The 27146-nt window shown below is 34.3% G+C and overlaps 1 protein-coding gene and 1 long non-coding RNA gene across 4 annotated transcripts in view; one reads left to right on the plus strand and one right to left on the minus strand.

Annotated features, from left to right (window-relative positions):
- The window catches only part of LOC144375448 (uncharacterized), a 487430-nt gene extending 462890 nt beyond the window's left edge, over positions 1-24540 (plus strand). The window contains exon 7 of the long non-coding RNA XR_013435316.1: positions 23714-24540. This is a non-coding gene — a long non-coding RNA (uncharacterized LOC144375448). The remainder of the gene's footprint in view (positions 1-23713) is intronic.
- Znf804b (zinc finger protein 804B) overlaps positions 1055-27146 on the minus strand; it is a 493759-nt gene continuing 467667 nt past the window's right edge. For all 3 annotated transcript variants that reach the window (XM_078040459.1, XM_078040457.1, XM_078040458.1), the window contains 2 exons: positions 16987-17117; positions 1055-9696 (listed from right to left, as the gene is read on the minus strand). In XM_078040459.1, coding sequence (XP_077896585.1) covers positions 6078-9696; positions 16987-17117 — 3750 coding nt within the window. In that variant the 3' untranslated portion in view covers positions 1055-6077. The remainder of the gene's footprint in view (positions 9697-16986; positions 17118-27146) is intronic.

Here is a 27146-nt window from a genome sequence, read left to right on the forward strand (position 1 = left end):
AAACCTGGATGAAGGCCCATATTTTATGAAGATGTATGCCCTGAATATGGAGACTGTATCACCATTTGCTTCTTCATCTTGATGTTCTTATTAATGTCATCTCCTTTAATTTTCAAGAGAACCTTGTTTTCCTATTAGGAGGAAATCCAGGGATATAGCTAATTAGAAGGATACAATTGAACAGTGTTTGGCTCAGAGCAGGCATTCAATAAATGGTGACAATTTATTTAATTAAGAAAAGAGAATCTCTGACAGAACCAATAATCAAATGTGTGTATATGGATATGTACACAATTATGTGTGTGGGTATGCATGTGTGTGTAAAAAATATTTTTTGATTATTCAGCAAGATTCCACTAAATGGTTTAACATAGCAGTAGAGAATCTAGGGTCAATATAAGAAGATGTATGTCTGGCATCTGAAACTTTTCTCCACTGAAAGCTTGGACTCCACCATGGGGTAGAGTGCATTGCAGAGGACATGTTCTGTTCATGCAGAGCACATCCAATGGAAACACAGAAGCAAGGAATTTTCCATTTGATTAAATCTTACTGGAGGGTTAAGTATAGAGTAGGATAAAGGTGATTCAAGGACTATAGTAGCCAGTGATCATTTCTAGGAAGAACTGGTCTAAGATTTTGCACAGATAACCATACCACAATCCAGCAGACGAGGCCTCTTGTAGTTACCTATGGTGATAGGGGAACAAAGCAAACTGAGAGAGGTAATAGTTATGTAGAATCTCAACTCATTTCCCCCAGCCATTGGTCATGCTTGATTGAAGAGATTTCTAAGAGAGTTGTGTCCTTCTGAGAATAACAGCTTATTAGGATTGTAGCTAAAGTATTTTCAGAGTTTACATTAAAACTCTTATAAATTTATTGAAAGCCACAGTGTTTATATTATATTATCAGAGAATACATCCTGAAAACTATTTGTGGAATTTTGCTAAAGCATTAGGAAGTGTTAAATCACAGTTTTCTTATAAAACAAAAAGGAACAGGACTTCACTTAATGTATGTACATTAGATTTCAATAAAGAATGGATCTGTAGAATTTTGAAAGTTATATTTATTTTCAGTTTGAGGAAACATCTTTATAACACTGAAATTTTAAGAAATAGTCTAAGAAATCCCAGCCTTTAAATATATACTATAAATATATACAGTAATAAACAAAATGTTGAATGCATTTTAATTCAGCAGTGTAAAATACAGAATATTTCCACACCATTTTGTACTTGATTTTATTCTTACATTTTGGTATGCTTTTTTGTTATAAATACATGACTAGCACTCCTAAATGCCATTAAGCTTTTTATTGAAAAAAATAATTATTGCATTGAACTACACAGTCCAAGTAACTTGTTGAATAACCTAAAAAAGCTGATTTGCATGTACAATAGTGCAATTTACTTAGCCACAGTATAATAAAAAATGCTTTGAGCAGAGGATACAAAATAAAATTATTGGTTATGCATCATATTGCCATACTATCACCCAGTTTATGTGAAATACATTAAATAGAATCAATATGGTGGGAATTTGCTGTAAACAATCACACAACCAATTTACATTACCAACTATTTTATAATTTCTCACATATTGAAGGAACTGAGAATTTTGAATAGTGGATGAGAAACCTTTTCTTGAAGTTAATTGTTTTAATACGTGAATGTGTTTTGAAATCCACCTCCAAACAACTATTTTGAACAAAGATCAAGGTCTACAAATGAAGATTAAAGAGCGTGTTTATTAAGAACACACACACACACACACACACACACACACAGTCATGTATGCACTCATACAAATTTTAATTTTCCTCATTTATTTTTATGCTTCTGACAAGATATTCTTGCTCTTGTTATTTAAGAAAAATGATGGATTGCAAAAGAGGAACTGACTTTTGAGAAAGGAATTAAGAAAGTGGATTGGGAGCTTTCCTTCACATACAAGGCTGCAAAGAATGAAAAAGACCTTTTAGCTTATCTTTGTAATATTGGCTTATTTGAAACCTAACCATTGAGCCATTGCTTCCATTTTAATACAGCTTAATCCCAAGAAATACAACAATCGCCTTCAAATGTCTACCTAATAGAATAAGTGGATAATATTTTTGCTGGAATGAAGTGATAACCTTTGAAAATCCTCTAGACCCAGGCTTATTGGCAGGAAAACTCATATTTTAGCTGGAAACTCATCTTATTGAAGTGGTTTCAGTCTGGAACACAAAGGGCAATCATGTGTTTTCCTGACTATTGCATGGAATTGGTCACCCACTTGCTTTTTTAATAATGTTTCTATCTGCCAATAAGAGCACATTTCTCTTCAAGAGTTCATCTAATTTAAGAAATCAGAATTAAACCCTTTCATGAGCTGTACTGGGCTCGAGATAAGCACTTGGTCAATTTTGTGCCCAAGTATATTACCTACATACACTGATGTGTGATATTTGAGTCCTTTAAATTGTGGGTTTTTTTTTTTTTTTTTTAGAAAGCTGGATCTGATCTTTACACATTTTTCTCCAGAATGTTTAACATTTTTTTTTCTAAATATTTGTGGGGAATTTTTAAGAAAAGATTGAGAAATTTGCCATGGTTTGAGATGATCAGCATTGCTATTTCACCAATAGGGAGTCAGTTAATTATGAACACATTCTGGGGAAGGGCATCTGAACATACCCTTCATGAGCATGTGGAATGGTGGAATAGAGCAGAGCCACCTCTGTGTCTCCACTTACTGTTTCAGATTCTGGAGAGGCATGATGTTTCTGGAGCAGCTTCAGAGTATTATAATGAAATTCAGAAAACTGTGTTGCTGCCCCCTTTGGAAGCTGTGTGAGTAAATGAGAATTTCATGTACTAAGGAGATAGATCCAGCAATATGATCCTGAGTAATTAGATTGATTAAATATTCCATTTAATAACGAAGTTTCCTAGGATTAGTTTCTTTCAGTATATTTCTATTTAGTGATAACAAAGGGATTCCATTGAGTCCTGGAAGAGACTGAAGAACGAGTGACCAACATATTCACTTTCTGTAAGTGGAAAAGAAATTTTAGGGGATTATTCTGTGAAATGTCTATCTAAGAAAAAAGCCCTGGGAATCAGGAACTTTCTAAATCATCTTCTATATTCTAATCTTTCCTATATTTTATTTTATGTATAACATTTATAAAGGTGAACTTAAAGAGGATTTTAAAATACAGTTTTTATAGCTCCCTTGTGTTTTTTCTTGCTACTTTTGACAGAGAATGATTAAGACGTTGAACTTTCCCAAGTTTTCAGTTCTTCATGCAAAGCATTTAGTTGATCAACCATATCTAAACACACTGAGGCAGTTGCATGGTGGATTAATGTTTTTATAGCCTTTCTTCAGATTCTTTCAGTTTTAAACTGAGCATATATTAGTTTGACAAATACAAAAACTTTCCTCCATAAAGTAAATATGAAAGAGTAATATCATAAGGAGAACTGTTCCCTAAGAATCACTCAAGAGACAGAAAAAGAATTTCAATGTCTAAATCAACTATCAAATAATAGTATAAATAATAGTGTAAATGTAAATAGTGTAAATACTGTCAATGTATTCCATCACAGTGGAAATTTTAGGAAAAAGGAATCTATTTTAGAATTCAATACATATATATTTAGAATCCTTGGTTTTATTTTTTCCCCTTAAGGCAAATTTAAAAATAAAATCTAGTGTTTGAGCTTCACCAACTTGGTGAAAGTCAGTTTTATAATAGTACCATTCCTGATGTGACATCACAACTTTATAGTTTTTCATTCTGCAGTACAAGTTACCTTTTATTTAAATGGAGAAGTCTGTTTCTATAGTCCAAGATGGAAGATCTAAGGAGCAATTTCATCACTGTTAGTATAAGATGAATTAGTAATTTCCAAGCCATAAATTCATATCAATTTATCTTGGCTAATCAAAACTAAGTGTCTAGTAGAGACAGGTTCTGTTTTAATCTTCTATGAGATTAAACTGTCCCCGAAACAATTATCAAAATTAATCAGGTGCTTTGTCTTTTCCATATTACAACTTCTAGAAAATTCCCATACTTACTCTATCTTGGTTTTGTATCAGCTTTGCTATTGGCTTTGGGAAATAATTATCCACATTATTATTTTTTATCTGATGGGGATCATCTATTTATATAAGTATACCATTTATTTTACTTTTCTGATTTACCCAATGTTCATCAGTGGTCTGTGACTGTTTGTTTGTTTGTTTTCATTTTGTCCATTTCTTTTAAATAAGCTCAGCTTTGTCACTGCTATATCTCAATCAAAACTCTCACCTTGCCAGTTTCTAATGTTATCTTGGAAACTGTATTTTTTTTCAAATTCACTTTATCTCTTTTCATTCTTTCTTCTATCTATGTCTGCTCCATCAAAAATATCCCATACCACTGTTTGCCAAGTATTACATATTTAACCTTTGAACTTTATTTTCCTTATTGGTAATAAGAAATGATAATAATGATCTAAAAATACAGTGGTCAAATTTAAATGAGAGTATGTAGACCACATGAAACATAGCATGCTATCAGCAAACACATCTCTCTTCCCCCAAAGCCCCGCCTGAAAGGGGACACCCCTTTCCTCTTATAGTGAAGGAGGAGATAGCATCCATACAAACACAGCATCCAGTGACCAAGCATCTCCTTTTCTGTTGAGTTTGATTTTTTCTGAAACACATGCTTATGGAAAAAGTACAGTCATAACTTTTTATTTTACTATTTTGAGAATAGAAACTAATAAAACTAACTAGATGACAAGCCCCAAATACAGAGGTGAGAAATGTAAATTCTATGGGCAGAAAACATTTTGAATGAATGTTTGAAGTCATTTGTCAAATTACATGGATAATGGTTTGATTGACCATCATTCATTTGTTTTATGAATATCTAATACAATTAAATAAAATATCAAGTACTTCATGAGATTTTCTCAATGACATTTTCAAATGGTTTACTTCTACATTTATGCATGTATTAGCTTATGGTTTTGGAATAAAAGAATAAATAAAACTTAACATTTTAGTCCTGTAACATTTGAAAGATTGATCAATATCTTCTAAATATTACTTTGAGTATACTTTATTTTGATTACCAAATGCAATTTATAGTTTGTATATGTTTTCTTATAAAAACTTAAATATTGGGGCTGGAGTTGTGGCTTATTCATGGAGCACTTGTCTAGCATGTGTGAGGCACTAGGTTCAATCCTCAGCACTGCATATAATTAAATGAATAAAATAAAATAAATCAACAACTAAAAATATTTAAAAAATTAAATGTTCTTAATTTTAGATATTATTGATACAATTGCAAAATTATCTTGAAATAATTTAATATGAAATAAAGCTAACTGATATTTCACAGAAAATTGACACTAAAATTGGTGCAAAGATAATTTTTCATTGAAGAATAATTTTCAACCTGCATCAATCAGAAAAATTCTTTGCATTTCTTATTTCCTTTGAAAATATTGATTGATAGCTTAGCCAATAATTAAAGCAAATATTTTTAATAACTGATACATTTCACTGGCTGGCTTTTTATTATATAACAAATAAAACTAAATGCACATTCATTCAATCATTCACTCTATGTATTTTTTTTTCTATTTTTCTTTGTCATATTAGTGGGCTGCCTGATGTTTTTGCATATCATTTTATAACATTATATGAGAAAAAAAATTCAAAACAATTCTTTACCACTTTCCTGGTACATTTTCATAAAATTATTTTAAATTTGCCCTATTATTTTTTTCAATTAAAAGAAATTCTTAAAATGCTCCTGTTTTAATATTGATAATTCAGTCTCTTTATATATACATATGTGTGTGTATATATATATTATATATATATCGTATATATATATGTCACATTTTGAATTGGCACCAATAGTTTAAATCTTATAATAATCAGAACACTTTAAATATATCATTTTCTAGGTAGTGACAATTCATTTTATTTCTCCACAAAAGAAGCATTAATACCTATTAGTTCAAGTGTGCTGACATATTTAAGGCCTCTTTCCCTTCCTTTAACTGTTGCATCTAGCTGGAGCAAGAATGATGGCAAAGATCTTGACCTTGGATCACTGGTTGGATCAAAGGATTCAAGTGGATGATTGAAGCTGTGGCTGGATTTAAGTGGGGGCCAAACAATGTGGGGATAAATGCTGCAGGGGGCAGGGGCTGAAGTGCTATGTGAGATGGGTGAAAGGGGGCAGCTGTGACTAAATGCAGGGGGTGACCTGCTAAGAAAGTGGGGTGTGTGGGGATAATGGTTGGAGCCAGAGTTGAGAATGAGATAGGAGTAAAGTGTGGCTGTGAAAGAGGATGCAGATGAGCTATAGGGAGGTGACTGCTGTGGGAACTTATGGATGCAGAAACAGCGAAATGCTGCAGGAACGTGTGGTGGATGGTGGTGATGGAAGCATGCTGGTGGACTGGAACCGTCTGTACAGCCGAGGCCGGAGAGAAGGCATTGGGCCCAGGAGCAGGCAAAACTCGAAGATGCTTTGACAGGAGCTGTTTCTGCATATGCTGCTGGGCTTGCAGCTGTAGAAGCTTATATTTATCTATTTCATCAGGAGAAAATGTAATGGGCTGTTGAATTAAAGGGGGAGAGAGAGATTTATGACACTCTTCTAATTCATCTTCCACTCTGTCATGTTTCTGCATAGTTCTGTCATAGTAAGTGTTTATGTTCCCCTCTACATGATTCATATGCATGCTTACATCCTGTACGTCTAGATTTATTTGGTCCTCTTTGGTCTCCATTGAATCAGTTATACCAGTATATCTATTAGACAGAAAAGCACCAGGGAAATCATTTGGTACCGGGTCACAGTTTGGAATAAAAGGTTGGACTTCACTAATTAAAGAGTTTGATTGTTCTTTTGTTGTGGGGTTCTTCTTTGTGTTTGGTGACTGAGAATCTGCTACCACATGAATTATACCTCGAGTTAGATGGTTATCACAATCAGTGTCTGCGAAAACAGTAAAATTATTTGTCTGTGAACCTTTGACTTTGTCTTTCTCGCTAGTCCTTTGTACTGCATTGCCTTCTTCATTTCTTCTTTTTCTCGTGTATTGTCTTTTTTCCGACAAAGGCGATGTTGGTCTGTTACTGCCGGGTGACACGAGTTGAAATGTGCACTGGATTTCTGAATGAGTCTGTGATTCATTTTTATAGCTGTTTGAAGAAACTTCAAGGTTTGTTGATTGTTCCTGAAACCTCTTGGTCTGTACTCTTTCTAAAAGGCTTTTGGCTGTCAGGGGGCTCCTTTCTGCTTCTCTAATGTTCAACTCAGTGGTTTCTGAAGGGCCACTGGAACAGTTTCTTAGAAGGCAGCTGACAGTCCCCGAGTCACACTGGCCACGCTTCACTTTTCCCAGATCACAAATGTGAGGGCTGTCCAAAGACTCTTGACTCCTCTTGTTTTTATTTAAGCAACAAATTCTCTCTCTTGAGTAAGATCCAAATCTATTGTGCTGCAGTCCCTGGCAATTAGTTGGGTTTTCACTGTCTTCAGCACAGGCAACCTGTGAGCCAGACTCACAATGAATGATTCTTGTGGATTTTGGCCCTGAAAATTGTTGATTTTTACCCCATTTATACCTTTCTCGGCAGTGACAATGTCTATGCTTGGAGTATTTTTTATTCTTAAATGACTCCCACAATTTACAGTTCCTGTCTCTCTGTGTTTCTGACTGCAGGAAGTTGCTCTTTGTTATTTCACCAGACCAGTAGAGGCAATTGTGCCTTTTGTGTTTCTGTTTGTGCCTTTCAACTGAGCTGTCTTCTCTTTTACAAAAGTAGAGCAAATTACTACTGCTGTTACCATTGGGCCCATGACTTGAACAAATGCTTCTCAAGCTGGGCATGCTGCTAAGGGATGTGTCCAAAGGGCTAGACTGTCCACTCAGAGATGACTTTGGAGAACATCTCTTATAACTTTGGTTTCCACATCCAGAAGCACTGCTGGCTGTGTTGATATTGTTGCCATTCAAAATCATACTGACGTCTTTCCCATAGTCGCTGTGACCCCCTACTATATAAGGACTAGAATTCCAGGTGAATTGGTTTTCATCTTCAAATTCTGAATGAGGATCACAGTGAATCAGTTTATGCTTTTTGGTCCTAGAGATGTAAGGCGGACAGGATAGACCCTCATTTGCATCATTAAGAACTACTCTTCCACAACTTTGCCAATGGGTCCTTGAAGATTCCTCAAGTTCATTATCACTGTTATTATTATTGTTGTTGTTTCCTACACAGTCCTTTAGAGGTGTATCAAGGTAAGCAGGCACTTCAGAACTTTTCAATTTCAAATTACTTGCACTAAGATTATGATCACTGTTATTTGGCTCAGAATCATCATAGCCCAAATTATATTTTCTCCGGAAATTTTCCCAATCTGGATTAGCTATCATCATCTTTGGTTTCAGAGACTGATTCTCTTCTAGGATCAATTTTTGTTGGTCTTTGATTAAACCTGAGATGTGGCTCTCTATTTTTGTCTTCATTTCCAAGGATTCCTTGCCCAATTTTGTTTTTAAATCCTCTGTATTATGGCCATCTTTCATGTTCCGAGAAAGTTTAAAATCAAAATATAATGGGTTGCAACCATAAGAGATACAGGGCTCTGTTTTTGTAAAGAGCAGAAGTTCCACAGGCCACTGGAGAGTGGTGTGGCCATCTTTGCTTTGCACATGGAGGAAAGGCAGTGGTTTGGATGTCATATCATGGGGATACCCCTCTTTCAGAAGTCTTTGCATATCTTTGCTAACTCTTTCTGTTTCTTCTGAAGATTTGTCTCGGTTCTGCATTCTGGAATTGGGATTCAAACACAGTTTACTCTTTTGTTCACTTGACTCTGGTGATGAAAACTTATCCAGACATTTGAATACCTTGGCATCACTGTGCTTGTACATGTTTGGTGGGTTGGAGGAAGCATGTGCTTGGCAGGGGTAATTAATGCAGTTTTCAGAAGTGTTCTTCAATGTATTTCTAGTTCCTTTCTCTTTACTGGAAGGAGGAAAATCTACATCTGAAAGACTGAAGTTAGATTTAGAGAAAGAAGCCTGAATGCCAATTGAATTTTCCATTGTCTCATCAATGGAGTCATTTTTCTCTTGCAAAATTTTAGAGCTCAGGGAGAAGGTGTTGTGTAAAACACTCTCCAGATGGCTTGGTGAGATGTGTGCTTCTTTTTCCTTAGAGGGGTGTGTATCCTCTTTTGCAAGCCTACAGCACTTGCATTTCTCCACTGTTTGTTTTGCTTTATAGGTGGGTGACTTGTTACTATCATGGCTTTCTTCTGTATTCTCACTGAAAACTGATGCGGAAGATTCTAATTTTAGATGCACCTTTTTTGAAAAAGAAAATGATACTCCTGTTCTGTGATTTGTATTGCTGAGATCTGAAGATGTCTGTGGTATCCGATTTCCAAACAAACAACGTCTGTCCGGTTGTAATTGGTGTCGATTTGGCATGGGAAACCGCTGTTTATCAGAGTTGCTTCTGGGGAGATTCTTTCCCTTAAGGAGAAGTGTACTCTTCATGCATGATACTTTTCTCCCATTCTTAACTGGGAAAATTCCCTGCTGGAGTTGCTTTTCTATGGTCATCCTGGGGGCTTTGAATGCTGGTCCACTTCCAGAAACACTGTAAATACAATAAATATTTAAATGATTAAGACATTAGATTTGGAATTGTAGCCACATGTGAACATTTCATGGTGTTTCTATGATGAATGATTCCACCACTTATGAGCTAACTACATCTAACCATTTATCATGCTTGTACAGTCAGTATAAGAGTTCTATAGGGGCTATTTCTAAATTGTTTTATTTAAGTGTAGTATTTTAAAATTAGTAAAAGGCAATAGCAAGTGAATATTTTATACTAGCACTGCAAAAGAAAATAAAGTGTTGTGTTTCCAAATTACTATACATCTTCTAGAATTGACTGACTCTTTGGAATGCAGATTTAACATATTTCATAAGAATTTTCCAATAAATGTATTCACATTAAGAAATTCAATAGAATTAAGACAACTTTGAAAGTATTAAAATAGCTCTTGGGCTGGGGTTGTAGCTCAGTGGTAGAGTGCTTGCCTAACATGTGTGAGGCACTCGGTTCGACCCTCAACACCACATAAAAATAAATTTAAAGAAAGGTATTGTGTTCATCTACAACTTTAAAAAATTTCTTAAATTTGCTTTATATATAAGTTCTAGCCTTTTGTTATAGTTCTAAAATTGCCTTGTGCTTATTTAATTTCAAAACAAGGTAGTTAGTTCTTTCTTTATGATTTATCACATCTTTGACTGATCATAATAAAGACATAAGAAAGTAATGGGTACTTACAAGTTGTCTCGATATTAACAATGATTTTGAAATATTTCTTTTGCTTCTAACTGACCAATACATTTTTTATCATCTGCGCATGTATATGATTTGTCTTATAAAGGTTTTAAAAGATTATGCATTCTACTGAACTTCATTAGTAATTCGAAGAGAAGAACAGAAATGCCAATATGTTAGATTAAAATGATTTCTCCCTTTAATGTTCTACTTATAAACATGCAGCTTCAAGAAAGGCTTTATGGGGGTAGGGGGAGTTGTGAATCACATCATTTAACTCATTGTTTACTTTGATGTGAATTTCTTTTCCTTTATCTTTTTTCACGTGCTTGGAAATGTTACTGGAGATTGTGGTGTGCTCTTTGCTCTTGGGCTTTTGCATAATTTCAGGCAACATACAAGAAGACTTAGTGGAAAATACAGAAAAGTTTATTACAAGGAAAAGGAGAAGGGGAAAAATGGCAATCTCATGGGAGAAAGTGGATCCTCCCAGATAGGAAAATGATGTGCACACCTTTGTTTCCCAGTTCTGTTTGGGGTCCTAAGGAAGTTTCTAGAGAGTCCAGCCTAAGTACCACCGCTCATGTTTTGACTGAGACTAGGATTCCATCACAGATATTTTTTTGTTTTGTTTCAATCAGATTTTTAAGTCCCTAATGCACATGATCTTACCCATACAAACCTGAATGGGGAACCCATGGGGATAAGGAGGATTTTACCATTAATGACATGCTGGAGACTGAAAGGCAACTGTGGATCACCTTAGCCTTCTCTGACAGGGGTTCTAATTGGAACTTTTCAACAGATTCTATAGTCAGTTATCTCTGCTTTTAATTATCTTGTTTTTCTGAGTCTTGGAGTCTTTGATTTGCATAAAAATCATAAACTATCCCACTTCCATGTGTTCTCATTGGTAGGCTGGCCCTTACAATAGGTCTCCAGGTTATTTGCTAAAGATTTTTAGATATCCTATTGACTTAGCCAGAGTGGCCCTAGGTAAATTGCTTTTTATTAACAAAGCATGTGGGCTGGGGCTGGGGCTCAGTGGTTGACTACTGGCCTAGCACATTTGAGGCCCTGGGTTCGATCCTCAGCACCATGTGTAAATAAAGGTATTGTGTACAGCTACAACTAAAAGTAAAATCAATGTTTAAAATCAAAAAAGCATGTAATATGGGGGATGGCAACACATTATCCTCTTGACTTCATATTCCTACTGCTCATGTCTAGCTGCTACCTGTCAGAAACACCTATGGTTGTTTTTATATATTTTGGATTTTTATCTAGTTATTTGTTTCTAGAATATAAAGTATTAAAATAACATGCAACACTTATGTTATTATGATACTACATTATATTAGTGCTGAGTCCTTCTCTGCAAAATTCTTTGTTGTTGGCTTCACCTATGACTATTTGGTCAATCAGCATAGACATGTATAGTCACATTCCTTTTGTCTACTAAATTTAATATACTTTGCTTCATTGTCTTTATATCGTAATATTAAATGCATTTTTAATTAGCCATTAATTTTATAATGTATCAGCTATTCATTAGTATGATTTTATAATTTTTATTTTTTATTTGTATAAAATATATTTATTATAGTTGCTTAACATATGATATATATTCTTCAGGTTTTTTAGTAATAGCTATATGTTGATTTGTTTGGTTAATTTTTACTATTATTCCTTGATTACTTTCAGTTTAACTTCATTCTGTGGTGTCTCTGGATATTGTTTTATTCTTGTCCTTATTTCTTGTACTAGAGATTTTGGTAAAATTATTGACTTTCCTGAATATATCCTTTAGGTCTTATGGTTCGTTTTTTTTTTATTGGTTGTTCACAACATTACAAAGCTCTTGACATATCATATTTCATACATTAGATTGAAGTGGGTTATGAACTCCCAATTTCACCCCAAATGCAGATTGCAGAATCACGTTATTTTGATATTTTTCTGCCTTAGTCTTTTGCTCTCATTCAGGGAGAATTTCTCATATTTAATTTTAATTTAACTGACTCTGTTTCTTAAAATATTACAATCTGTTGTTATTATGTCCATATGAATTTTAACTTACAAGCAATAATTTTAGTCATCATTTAGTTTTCAATGATTTCAGACTTTGTCTCTTCTCACGAATTAATGACTATAGCTTTAGAGTTGAATTGTTCCCCTGAATCTTGTAGAAAATTAAATTTAGAAAGTTTCTATGACTGATCTCTGTTTCTTATAGCAACTGTTTCCCAATGAAAACTATCTTCTTACTCATTACAATATTCTCCGTTTGTTGAATCTCTTCATGATCTTTAGAAAGGTGATTTTAGGCATACCTCATATGAAGAATTTGGAGGAACATTCTAAGACACTGTATGGGGTATTGAATCTTTTTTTCCAGCATGAAGAAAAGTGGAAAACTCAGAGTTTTACTGTAGTGTTGCTGATATTTTGAAATACCTGTAGCCTGGGGATAGAAGTGAAGTGAACAAAAAGGACCAGCAGCTAGTGTAGGTAGATGATCAGGTCAGAATGGGAAGATGGGGAATGGTTCCAAAGGAAAAGAAATAAAATGCTAATACCTTCAGGACACTTTCCCTCTTCCTCACCTGTTGCCAGGGTTACCTGTCTCCAGGGAACTGTTTCTCCCAACTAGGAGTTGTTAATGAAGTACCTCCTGGGTGGTTCCCTTCCTCCCAAAAGGGCTGGAAGGGGCACTTGGGGAAGGCTTCTTTACCAGCTTTTGTTCACATAAACAAGATAAGGGAAAGAGGGGACATGAGAGAAAGGATGAAAGGGACAGGACACCCCCACACACACCCCAGATGCCAGCTCTGGATCCCCTTCTTTCCCCCCCAGGGGAAATCTGTCTCTGTTCTGTCCTTTAAATAAAACTTATTTTCTCTGCTTGCTTTGGTGTTTCTCAGGTGTTCAGACTTCCACACCATGAAATGGGACTCAGATCAGATTGGACTCTCAACACTAGTATCAGAAGCATAAGGTTCAGAAATAGCTGCAGTCCTGAACTTTGTCTTGGTCCCACAGACTCTTTTCCATATTTTTCAGCCACACTTTGGTTTAAGAATTATGCTTCTGAATTAAGGCACTTCCTCCAAGAATTTAGGGCAATGTGATGTTATTGGTACTCTACTGGGCAGAAATGAGCTCACAAAATGTGCATTATCATTTTTCTTTCTGAGATTCCATTATGATACAGATATTTTAATGCTTCTATTTTTTATTGTAAATACATACTTTGCTTAATAATATTTTTTTATTATCCTGGCAATGTTTTGTGCATCTTCTTGCTTTGATATATGTTAATCTAAATGTTCTTTCCTGATGGCTGTTTTATTTTACCATTTATCTCTCTAAAGTGCAAGCTTCTTCCTCTTACATGCTTTTAAATATTTTAAACCTCTTTATTTTATTTTTTTGTTATGCTTTGTTCTTAAATTCTGGTCCTTAATTTTTGTTTTCATTTAAGAATCCAATTTGCATGTATGATTATAGATTTTTGACAAATTTTCATGTTTTATCCTCACTGTTAATCTATTATAATCTATTATAATCTCATGCTTTAATTTTTTTGATTTGTTGATTTATAAACTTTAATTTTCTTTGTTGTAAATCAAATTTATTTTTATTATTTTGGAAAATCCTAATTTTCTTACCACAATGAAATTAATTGACATCTATTATTAGGTACAATTACAGTGGTATAGATGTAGGGGAGTTAGGACACTTAGGATCCACTATTCTTGCAAATTTCAAGTAAACAATATAGTATTATTAACTATAGTCACCAGTCTCCACATTATATCCTCAGAAATTATATCTGAAAACTTGTGTGCTTTAACTAAGACTGCCCCATTTCCCTTATTCTCTAGCATTTGGAAACCATGCTCTGTAAAGCTTTAATTTTTGAAGTTATCTCCTCATTATTTCTTTCATTCTCTTCTTTAAAGCTTCTTTGGTTTCTCTTTGTGTTTTTAACCTAATTATTTTTATTCATAATAGCTAGTCAGAAAGCAACTATAGGGGTAATCCTTTAAATCTTATTAATGGATTATCCATTCTAATAGTACCCTCAAAATTCTAATACTAAGCACATTAAATAAATGTAGAATTTAGTTCTCTTCTGTACAAAAAGTATATTTTCTAAACAGGAAATAAAACTTATTAAAACAACATGATTTCTTTAAGGGTATTATTTTCTAATGTCCCGTGTTATCTAGCTCTTATAAAAGGACCTTCATATTTTCAGAATCAACAGTACAAAAATTTGTAAATGTTGCAAGAATCTCCATATCAAGGTATATTGTTCCTAGGCTTAAACACCTATTACAAGTTTAGACACAGAGAGTGAATATTTGCTTCTCTATACAATATCTAGTCTTGCTGAGGATCCTGGTTGAATGAAACTATCAACAGAAGTTGATTGCCCTATATACAACCCATTACCAGTTTTCCGCCACCATTTACCATCAATCTGATCCAAATATTTTACTTTGGCTAAGTTTGCCTCTCTTTCCCAAGGCATCATACAAGAAGTTTGTTATCTGGATCATCCTACTCAGAAGCCCTCATTATGAGGACAAAGGACAAAGTTACAAAGAAGAGTTATCTAGGAGAAGGGCAATATAAATTATATTTTTCTTGGTCTTTTCATTTTTAATTTGATTTGTTAATTAAGTTACCAAAATAGAAATATTTAATAATTTTACTAAGGGATTTCCCTGAGGTCATGAAATTGTTTAAGATAGAATAATTGGCTAGAGGGCAGGTAATAAATAACATCAAACAAGAAATAATTTTCCTGGTTTCAAGTCCTGTGTCTGGAAGTTTCATCCTTTTCCTAAGAGTATGAACACATTGCCACATACAGAGCCTGCCAAGTCTACAGAGGATACCAACATGTGGATGTGCTTAAGCTTGTGTGCGTAGTAAATGAGGTTTCCAGAAGGACATCTGAAACTTAATAGAGTGAATGTTTTAATTTGGAGTACCTTAATGGGTAGCTCAGGCAAACTTAGAAATTCAAATAATACATGATTATTATTATCATCAATATCAATTGTCAACATCCTCATCCCATCTCCATCCCCATCAACATCCTCAGGGCTCCTTTGAGCCTTTAAATATCCCAAAGCAAACGACAAGTGTGAGTAGAAAGGTACCAGTGAGACATCTTCCATAGTAGCAAAACAACTAAAATTATGTTTGATAAGGTTACTCAGATTTATAGCACAGCCAGGCAAATCTGGCCTAACCTAAGAGGATCTATACTAAGGATGTTTTTCTATGATGGGACTTGCCCCATTTTTCATGATCTGACCTATTGCATTTCAGAATTAATCATGTAGCAATTGGCATCTTCTCAGGACTTTTTCCTGTATCCTACCATTACCTACCAGTAAGCATGTGACTTGTTCTTCTAAGTCCTATTTTCACAAACAGAATCTGATACCTTATGTTTAATATCATGAATAACATGTTGTAAGTTCCTTGTATTGGCTGGTAAAAAATTCCAGCACCAAATGTGTTTTTTGTCTCTATGATTGTTTGGGACCTTAGTGCTTCATTTTTGTATTAACCTCACTTCTGGATACATATTGTGCTTTTATTTTTTTTCTTTATACTAAATTTCTCATTTATTTTTAATCTGATTATATATTATGTTTCTCACAAAGTTAATTGAATTACTCTAAGAGTTATAAATATATGAATATATGTAAGCTGAATATTATTTTCACTCATAGTTGAGGCTAAAAAAATAAATATTGCCTTAGAATCACACTTCAAGTCTAAAATTTTACGGTATTATAATTAAACCACTCACTCCTATTATTGTATATTGTTTTCCTTTTAAACAACAGGGGTTTAAATTCTGGCACAGAGGTATAAATTTCACAATTCACCAGGCTGCTGTCAGCTGTATTAATTAGCTACATTAGTGTTATACTTTATGATTCATATGAACACAAATCACAATTTACTAATTTAATTGCATTCCAGGTAACAACTTTGAAGTATTCAGTGGTTCCAAGCTTTTATAAAATGGCTATTTTTCAGCTACAAGAATGTATTAGTGTAATGCTTGTTATAATTATCAATTTAAATGCCACTGTGTGGTAAATTTAACTGCATTAATTACATCTTGTTTGTCGGCCAATAACAGTGTCATTTATTCTAGATTTAGGTGTATACAGGGGAATGGACAGAAGATGTATTCCCCCCCCCCAAAAAAAGCTGCATTGTTATTTATGGATTTTAAATTATTATTAAAAAACCTACATTACTGAGGAACAACATTAATTCATTTGAATCAACTTGATCAAATAAATACTAGTATATTGGAATCATTCTGGGATCATTTCATTTAAGGGCACTTTAAATTAACATTGGGAAAGAAAAAAATCAGATCATAAAAGTAATTAATTTATAAGCCTTTAACTATTGGAAATATTGGCCCTCAGACATAACTGTTGAACCAAGTAGATTTTAGAGTGAACTAAGAAGAGTTTTTCATTGGAATTTTCCCAGAGGCAGAAGGGAATTCTGAAGCATCTAAATCCTTCTAATTCTCACCATTCAGACTGCTGCCTTAACTCAGCCAGCTGATGAAGTCGTTTAAGTGCTTTTTCTTGTTTCTTCTCATCTTTCCATGACTTGGAAGCCACATTTCGAGCAAATTCCCGCTGCTTTAGTTCTTTCAGTCTCTGTAGAAAAAGAAGAAAAACAGAAAGGATACCATAAATAAGTAATATATTATTTTCAATCCACCAGGCTCCTTATTAACCCTAGTCCCGAGTGCAGAGATAAAAGGTAAAAGATAAAATAGTAGATAAATGTAGATGTCAACTAGCTTATTTTTCAAAGCTTGTCAATTCACTAAAGAAATGTGTTGCTAGCTGGACCCCGGTCCTTGCTGACATCACCCTGGCTACACAACTACAACCATCAGATCGTCTGTGAAAACACAAATGAGACAAATGTGAGATATACCAAGGGGTATGAAGGAGGAGATTATAGGATGTGCTTTCCTCCACTCACCTGTAAAGATACTCATTAAATTCAATGGGTGGAAAAAGCTTCTTTCCATCAGTTGCTTCTGTTAGCATGAAATGTTTAACTCAAAGCTCTAGATGTAATTTTAGTTCACTTTTTAGGTGAAGATATGTATCAAATGCAGACTTCTATATTGTACCCAGAATGAGAAAAAAATGGGTCAAGGATTTAAAGCTTCAGGATAGAGAATTTGCCTTGCTTTATTTAAATTCACCTACATTTCTTTTAATTAATCTTTTCTCTAAAACAATTGAGTTATGTGCAGAATGGATGCTGCCCATTACCTGTTTGTATTTCAACTTTAGAACCTGCAGAGAGAGAGAGAGAGAGAGAGAGAGAGAGAGAGAGAGAGAGAGAGAGAGAGAGAGAGAGAGATTTTTTTATTATTTTTTAGTTTTTTTGGTGTACACATCTTTGTTTATATGTGGTGCTAAAGATCGAACCTGGGCGGCCGCATGCCAGGCGAGCGCTCTACCACTTAAGCCACATCCCCAGCCCCAATAAGCACACTTAATGATATTGAATGAATTGAGAAATAGCTACAATCAAATAAGGATCTTTACATTTGAGGCTTAATCCTGAATTGGGAGTGCATTTGAAGGTTAATGTCTCTTAACACATGCAATGTGATTTTAAACAGTCTAAAATTTGTATCTGTTTAATCTGCTTTTAGTTCCCAAGTCAGGTTTAAAGGATGTTCCCTGGATATGGAAAAAACAATAAAGCTATCAATACCACTGGAGCAGACTCTTTTCTACAGCTAGAGCAAGGACCAAAATCTTCAATGCCCATTAGCTTCATTCTTAAAAGGGAACATGTTCTACCTACTTACTGGAGTGGAGCCTTGTCTTATGAGCAAAAGCCTTTCAGAAATTGTCCTACCCAATTTAGAAGCACCCATAAAATGCAGTTTAGCTGTGTCAAAGAGAGAAGAGGGCTATTTTGAAGAACAGGAATGGGTCATATATTTTTCTCTTGGTTATTAATAAACACAAAATACTCTATATTTATTTGTTTGGTATTTCCAGCATATTCAACTTGCTTAATCTAGGAGAGGAAATTGATCCATTGGTTTATGTAATTATTGGAATCTTGTTTGAAACTTTGGGGAACACCCATTTTTTTCATTAGCTTTCAGATTTCAGGACTACTTCTATTTTTTAGCTATGAAAATGATTATGTATTTTGTTTCATTCACCCAACAACAAATGCTGTTTGTAACATGTTAATTTCTACTATTACTCCTCTGGGGAACAGCAATGTGCAAATCAAATATTTTTCCCTTCCAGGGAGACAAACAAAGAGGTTCTTTTTACAAGACAGTGTTGCTTCTTTTTTTTTAATTTTTTAAAATTTTTAATTTGTTCTTTTTAGTTATACATGACAGATAAGTATATTTTGACACATTAAGCATACATAGAGTATATCTTATTATAATTAGGAACCCGTTCTTGTGGTTGTACATGATGTGAAGATTCACTATGGTGTATTCATGAACATAGCAAAATTATGTCTGACTCATTTCACTCTTTCCTATTCCTATCCCTGCTCCCTTCCTTTTACTCCCCTTTGTCTAATCCACTGAACTTCCATTCCCCCTTTCTCCTTGTGTTTTAGCATCCACATATCTGAGAGAAAGGTTGACCTTTGTTCTTTGGGATTGGCTTCTTTCACTTAGCCTGAGAGTCTCAAGATCCATCCATTTACCAGCAAAAGTCATAAAGTCATTTCTTTTTATGACTGAGTAACACTCCATTGTTTCTTAATAGAGGGGTACACACAACATAATTTAGAAGCATACAGAAATAGTTAGAAGATTTGTTGTGTTGAAGGAACAGTCAAAGTTAAAATGTTGAAGGAACACAGAAACTGGAAGAGAGACTGGGACTAAAGACGTCTGTTCAGATTTGCACTTGTCACTGCTCAGGTTTGCATATAGAAAACGCTCACTTTCTGCCTTAAGGTTTCAGCATAGTGATCATTGCATGTGGGTGAAGAAACTACTCCAGGTCAGAAAAATAACCACCTAAAAAATTAAAGGAAGAAGTTCTGGCATCCATATAAGGCCAAAGATCATGCTGGTTCTCACCAACAAAACTGAACAGCTTCACAGAATGTTCAGTACAGAAATCAGGGAAATTTGCTTCAGTAGAGAATAATTAGCTATTATTAGCACTATTTTGAGGTAACTTAAGGAACCATAAAAAATAGGGAAAAAAATCAATTGATTCCAAGTAACTTAGCAGAATCACAAAACCACTCTATGGAATTTATAGCAATTAAAAAGAAGAAGGAGAAGGAGAAGAAGAGGAGGAGGAGGAGGAAAGAATACAGTGGAGAAATATCTTTATATTTCTAAGGGAAAAACTATCAAAATAAAATTCTATACCAAGTGAAATCATCTTTAAAAAAAGGTAAAATAAAGATATTTTCAAACATGAAAAAGTTGAAAGACTTCATCACCTTAGATACGCACAATAGAAAATATTAATGGATGTCATCAGGCAAGAAGAAAATAAAACAAATATATGTAGACACTAAAGGATGAACACCAGAAGAAATGACAACTACAGAGAAAACAACATCAGATGTATTTGTTATTTTTCCAATATATTTATATTGTTTAAACGAAAACATGAACTATATATTTTGAGTTTTCCAGTAAATTTATAAATAAAATAAATGACAACAATAAAACCAAGCCTGGGAGGGGAGGAATGACAGTGCACTGTTGAAATATTCTTCTGCTCTAAATGAAGCTATGTGATAATAATTGAAGGTAGATTGTGACAAATCATGGAAGTATACTATAAACCCTACAGCAACCAATGGCAAAACAAGGTATTTTAGGCAATAGGACAACAAATGAGATGAAAGTAAACCATTAAAATTCATGCAATCCAAAAGAAGGAAGAAAAATTACAAAGGAAGCTAGAACAGAGAGGACAATTATAAAATAAATAGATAGTAACTTAAATATAAACACATCAATAACCAAATTAAATATAAATGGCCCATACAACCAAACTCAAAGGGATAGATAAAAAGGCAAGATCTAAACATAATGGAACACTGTTCAGCCACATGGATAGAACTGGAGATTATTGTGGTTCATGGGCCACATGGATAGAACTGGAGATTATTATGTTAACTGAAATAATCCAGGTACAGAAAAAAACATGAGGACATGATTTCATTTATGCTTGGAATCTGAAAAGTTGGTCTCAGGTGTTGAGGGTAGAATGGTGATTGCCAGGGAAGAGGGCAGGTGTGGTAGAATTATGTTTTTTTGTTTTTTTTTTATGCCAAGAGAAATTTTTTTAATTTGCTTTACTTAGTTACACATGACAGTACAGTGATCTTGACATATCATACATTTGAATCAGATGGGGTATAATTTCTCATTTTTCTAAGTGTACAGGTTGCAGAATCACATTGGTCATGCAGTCACATATATGTCCACAGTAATAATAATGTCTATTTTATTCTGCTGTCCTTCAGTTCCCCCCTTCCTCTTCCCTCCCCTCCCATCACTTCTCTCTACCCAATATAATGTGACACACTTCTTTTTTTTCCCCCTCACATCATCATACCTGTATTCTGTATAATGATGAGGGTCTCCTTCCCTCTTCCATGCAATTCCCCTTCTCCCTCCCTTTCCCTCCCACCTCTCTTCCCTATCTAGTGGTAGAATAATGTTGATCAAGGAATACTAAGGCAGAGCTAGATAGAGCAAGAAGCTGTGGTGTTCTGTATGTAGCACAGTGTAGAGAGTATAGATAACACTAGCATATTGTATATTACAAAAAGCGGAAGAAAAGATTTTGAAAGTTTTTGCAGTAAATAAATATGATAAATACGTGAGGAGATGGCTGCCTTTAACCTGATTTGAACATAACACAAAGTATGGACATATCTAAATACATTGGGATCCCATTAATATGTATAATTTTAATGCTTCTAATTAAATTAAGTGATTTAAAAGATACGGTTTTTTTTGGCAAAAAAACCCCAAAAACCAAGGTTAACCCTAACTACAAAAGCAAACTTGAAAAACAAAGACACTAAGAGTTAAAATAAAAGAATATTAAAATATAGAGCATGCTAATATGGGTCAAATAAAAAGCTAGAGGGCATATATTACCATACAACAGAATAGATTTTAGAGTAAAGATAGATTACCAGGAATAAGGATGATTATTTTATCATGATAATGAGGCAAATTAATCAAGATAACATAACATTGATAAATTTTTATGCTTCTAATAACAGAGCATTAAAATGTGCAAAGCAAAAATTGGTAAAATCTAAGTAATGACTCTTACCATGATTGTTGATAATCTTGTTTAAAGAGAAATAAACAACTTAGAAATTAAAACATTAAGGGTATGCAGTAGGTCTACTTTTACTGAGAACAGCTTATGGCATAGATACTTTATTAAAAAATTGGTACTTCACAATTTAAACTTCTTTCTAAATAATAGTGGGAAAGAAAATGTTATTGCACAAAGTGGGTGGTGGAAAGTAGATATGTTTTTTTTTTATCATTTTACAGTCTGCATAATTATAAGAAAAGGGACAGTTCATACTAGAATTGTATCTTGCATTTGTTATCCATTAATTAGAAAAGCAGAAGACAGGAAAGTAAAGAAAATTAACCAGTATAATTTTGATACAAGGATTTTGCATATTTAAGTATATTTCTGCATCTATTAAAAGATCATATCATTCTTTTCCCTTTACCTATTTATGTCATATATAACTTTTAATGATTTTACCTATGTTAAACTTTGCATTGACAAGATTAATGCTGTGTAGCCATAGTTTATTATTATTTGCAAATATTTATGAATTTATTTGCTAATATTTGTTAAGGACTTTAACTCTATGTTAATTAGTGATATTGGTCTGTATTATCTTTTCTTGTACCTTTGTTGTGTCATTCTAGTACTGTTTTGGTCAAATCAGTAATGACTATAACAGAATACCATAGGCTATGATTTACCCAATATTTATTTCTAACAGTCTGGACTCTGGGAAGACCAAATTCAAGGTGGCTGCCTTAATTTCCTATACATGTTATTGTTACTGATTTCTAGCTTAATACTATTATGGAAAGACAACATGCTGTGAATGTTGACATTGCTTAGATAGTTATTGATAGGTGTTCTATGATGACTGAGCCTATTATGTACCTTAAAAAGTATTTTATGTACATTTGATAACAAAAAATACTTATTCTGCATTTTTTGCACTCAATATGTATGAATATCAATTATGTCACGTTGGCTATCTGTTTTGTTTAAATCTTCTATTGCTTTACATAATTATTTGCCTAATTATTATATCATTACTAAGAGGAAGATATTAAATTTTGCACTTATGATTGTGTTTTGAACATAGTTCTCTTTGTTTCTGCCAAATTTTACTACATGTTTTTCAGAATTTTGTTATTAGATAAATATTCAGGAATTAAGGATTTTTTGTTTTCTTAAATAATTAACATTGTGTGACTATTAAATATCATCGTTTATAACTGATATTATTTTTTGTGAGGTGGGTCTATATGACCTGATATTTGTATGGTACTATATATTTTCTATTGTGTAGTGTCAGCATGATATATCATTTTTTACTTTAAACGAAATGTCTTTAAAAATGTATTTCTTCTAAGAGTCACTTATTGGAATGATGAGTTTTTATCCATTTTTTTCTTTTAACAAAAGTCTGTATGGTTTACATTCAATGTAATTATTTATTCATATTTAAAAATATTTTCTTTTGTGGCACGTACTCCTTTTCCTATTTGCTGCTTCTCCTGAATTCTATTCAGCAAATATTTCTAGTATGTCATTTTTTCCCTCTTAGATTGCTCAGTTTTGCCTATTTATATTACTTTCATGGTTGTGCTAAAAAGCAAAATATGCATCTTTAATGTATCACCATTTATGTTAAATAATCTAGAAAATGATCCAATTAAATGATATTGTAGTATATGCTCATTTAGTACCCTGTGGCTGTTTGGGTGTGAGGAGCCTCGAAAAGTTCATGTGTTGATGTGGGAATATTCCTAGGTGAAATGGTGGGATGGTGAGAGCTGTAACTTAGTCAGTCCATCCTAGTTTGAATGCACTGACTGGGAGGTAACTGGATGCAGATGGGGAGTGGCTGGAGAAGGTGGGTCACTGGAGGAGTACCCTAGAAAGGTTGTTCATCCTGTGTCCCCTTCCTTTCTCTCTGCTTCCAGACCCACCATGGATTGAGCAGCTTTCCTCCAATGGACCCTTCCCCCAGGATATGCTGCCTGGGTCCAGAGCAAGGGAGTCGCCATCTATGGACTGAGACCTCTGATGCCTTGAACCAAAATAAACTTTTTCTCCTCTAAGTTGTTCTTGGCAGGTCACAGCAATGCAAAAACATACCCTCTAACAGGTGTTTTTTGTTTTCACAAATACTTTACTTTTGTATAAATGGTAAACACTTAATTTCTTAGTTTCTTATTTGATACATCTAGAAATCACGTTAAGCATTAATTTTAAAAGAAACTTGCTGATATATTTACCATTTCTGTGCCTATAACACAGAAGCACTTTCTTTCAGTAGTCTTCTCCTACACTAGAAGTAGATGGCTGTTGTGTTTTACTCGGTAAAGAGGCCCTGAATATTTGCCTTGAAGGGTTTTGTCTCAATTTGTTTTCAGATTCATGTAGGCTTTGAGCACCTGTAACTTGGAATAGAAAAGGAGAAGGTATCTTTCTCGATGCTATTGTGCCTCCAACAGTGGTAGAAAGCTGCTCCTTGGCACTTCGTGAAGTTCCCTTGTGTGAGGGACATACAGTTCCATGAAGTATAAGTTGTGTGGTTCTCTGTGTGCGTTGTGTGTGTGTGGTGTGTGTGTGTGTGTGTGTGTGTGTGTGTGTTTAACAGTGTGGATCTTCATTAGAAAACACATTCTCTATTGACAGTGAATGGAGTGAAGACATCAGTATTTATGATAGAAAGAGATTGGACAAGCCAAGGTTGTCTTTGTACTGAGATGTTTTATCTCATTTGTAATCATAAACATTTTTTCATAAAAAGTTTCATCTTATCATATTTTTGGTTTTTTACTTGTACTTTGTATTATATTTTTGTCTTTTTACTTGTATGATTATCAAAGTTAAAATGAAATGACTTACATAATCAAAAGAGAAAAAATTAAAATAGAAAAACAATATGTCACTTCTAGAAGACTATGTCCATCATTATTGTCCTGATATCTATTTGTTGCCTTCTCCTCTTTCCACTCAAATTAACTTAGTCCTCAGCCTGATCACAGTTTTGTTAGAGTATGAGGTTCACCAAATGATGGAGGTGGGTTAAAAGAGAAAGAGTTTATGCCCATAGGAGTTGAATGAAAATTCAAAAAGAAGGAGAGGGCTGCCCTTCTCTTTTCATTCTAAGTAGAGTTTACTAATATTGAAGAGTGCCCTTGATTGATCTTTGATCTAGGTCTTGGCGTTTCACAGTGTTGCAATCAAAATGTGATGGGGTTCTGTTGAATCTGCTAATGTTTTTTCTTTAATGGTCTTCTCTTTAGATGAATTATTTTCTTGGCAGGGAAAAGTCTGTCTCCACTGGGAAATTAACGTTGAAGAAGTTTTATACATTCTAAGAGTTGAATATATCATCCCTGCTCAATCAGGTTCTGTTGGAGATGATTGACAGAGTGTATATTATGGCCGATTGGAGCAGAGCAGCTGATGTTCGGGTAGGTATGCTTGTGGTAACACGGGACAATTTTCAGTGGGAAATCAGCACAAACTAGATAAAATTCATCTTGCTTGAACTTTGCTTCCACTTCTTCTGTAGCCATCTGCTATTGCTTGGTGGTGACTCTTTAGGACTATGAATACTTCTCTCCATTGTAGCCAGTTACTCTTTGTAGAATGCATCCTGCCTCTTTATCACTTGGTCTTTTCCTTCCAGCTGTTCAGCCAGGTGCTTTGCCAAAAAGTCATGCTCTTCACTGAGGTAGCCTCCCCCAAAGAAAAGTTGTAGTCAACAGCTCATTGGCAGCATCTCTCTCTCGTTTTTTCTTGTTTTTTTTTTTCTTCTTCTTATACATCTACATGTCAGAAGGATTCATCCTCACTTCTTATCAACTTTTCTCAGAAGCAGACTACTGCTTCCTACTCATTGCAAAACTTATACCATGAACATGTTTGCATACCTCCCTTTAGCAGCAGATGACCTCTGCCTCTGGTAAAAGTATAATCCAGAGTTTAGGCAGCAGATGACATTTGTCTTAGAATCTCTTCAAGGTCTGGAATGCAGACTGAAGTTTAGTCCTTCCCACAGTGGTTAATGACCTCCTGCTCACTCTCAGGTAGAATCAAAATCATAGGAATGTGTCTTGTGATTCTCCTGGTTCACCCTTAGTCTCTGTGCACCCAAGGCTCAGAGTTGGGCTTTCTCAACTCTCCTGAGCCTCCCTCCGTATTATACAGCCTCTTCCTGTACTTGGTGCTGGATCCAAAGTTAAGGAAGTGTTTCCTGGGTCTTTTAAATGACCAAAATCTCTGCCTTATGCTCACTCAGAGTGCTGAATCGAAGGATTTATCTTGTTTTTGCTTCATCCTTAACCTTAGGCAAACCTCTCTGTCTGCACCACAAAGGGTTCTTTTTATGTCTTCTGCTTTTCTTGCCATTTTGGTTATTAGCACTAAGTGAAGATGATGTGGATGGACAGGTGCAGACTCACCTTGTGATAGGGCTTCTCTCATTTTGGTCCAAGATTAGTCTTTCATTTCATTAAGTTATATTGCAACTTCAGCTTTCTGATGGGACTGACAAAATTCAGATTTTCTAGAATATCTAACTTACTCCTGTGAGAGGAGGTGACATATGTTCTGACTTTTCATGTCCTAGGTGGAACACTCAGATTATATATTTTAAGTTTCCTTCTTTTACTTTTATAGCTCTGTGAATGTCCTATTTATTCTTACAATCTCCAAAAGAAAGCGCTGATATTATTTCAAATGAATTACACGGTATTATTATTTGTGGTAGGATAATTTCTTTATGCACAATCTCTAAACCAAGCAATGTAAATGTAAGGGAGGAATCTAAATGGGTAATTCTATGGAGAAAGGCCTTCATTAATGTTGATTCCATTGATTTCTTATTCAATGAGCTCTGAGAGTTACACACACACATACACACAAAATTTACAAATGTAATTAAAAAACTAAAATCTGATAGCAAGCTAAACTGCCTATATAGTTTATCCTGCATAGTTTATAATTTGACCATTTATAAGTTGGAATATTTTGAATCTTCTTTATGTAGTAAGGGTCAATCCTCAAATAACTTGAGGGATTGAACCACATTTATCCTTCTGTGTATCAAATCAATTGAGGATTCAATAGTTTCTTAGTTATAAGGGAAATCATGCATCATCATGATACTCGTTTTAAATTATACAAAAGCATTTTTTTATAAATTTGACCAAAGGTGACATCTGAAAAATGTTTAATTTTGATATGTTTTATGATAAAAGGAACACTTATACATTAAGTCATTGCTGAGAGCCATCCATGATCTGTGCATGAACTAAAATGATATTGAAGCCATTAGGCAGGAAAGCCTGGTATCAGTAACTCCCAGCAGCAACGCTGGTGGTTTGAGAATGCCTGGTT

Source organism: Ictidomys tridecemlineatus, chromosome 2 (genome assembly GCF_052094955.1).
Source record: "Ictidomys tridecemlineatus isolate mIctTri1 chromosome 2, mIctTri1.hap1, whole genome shotgun sequence".
Classification (NCBI taxonomy): Eukaryota; Metazoa; Chordata; class Mammalia; order Rodentia; family Sciuridae; genus Ictidomys; species Ictidomys tridecemlineatus.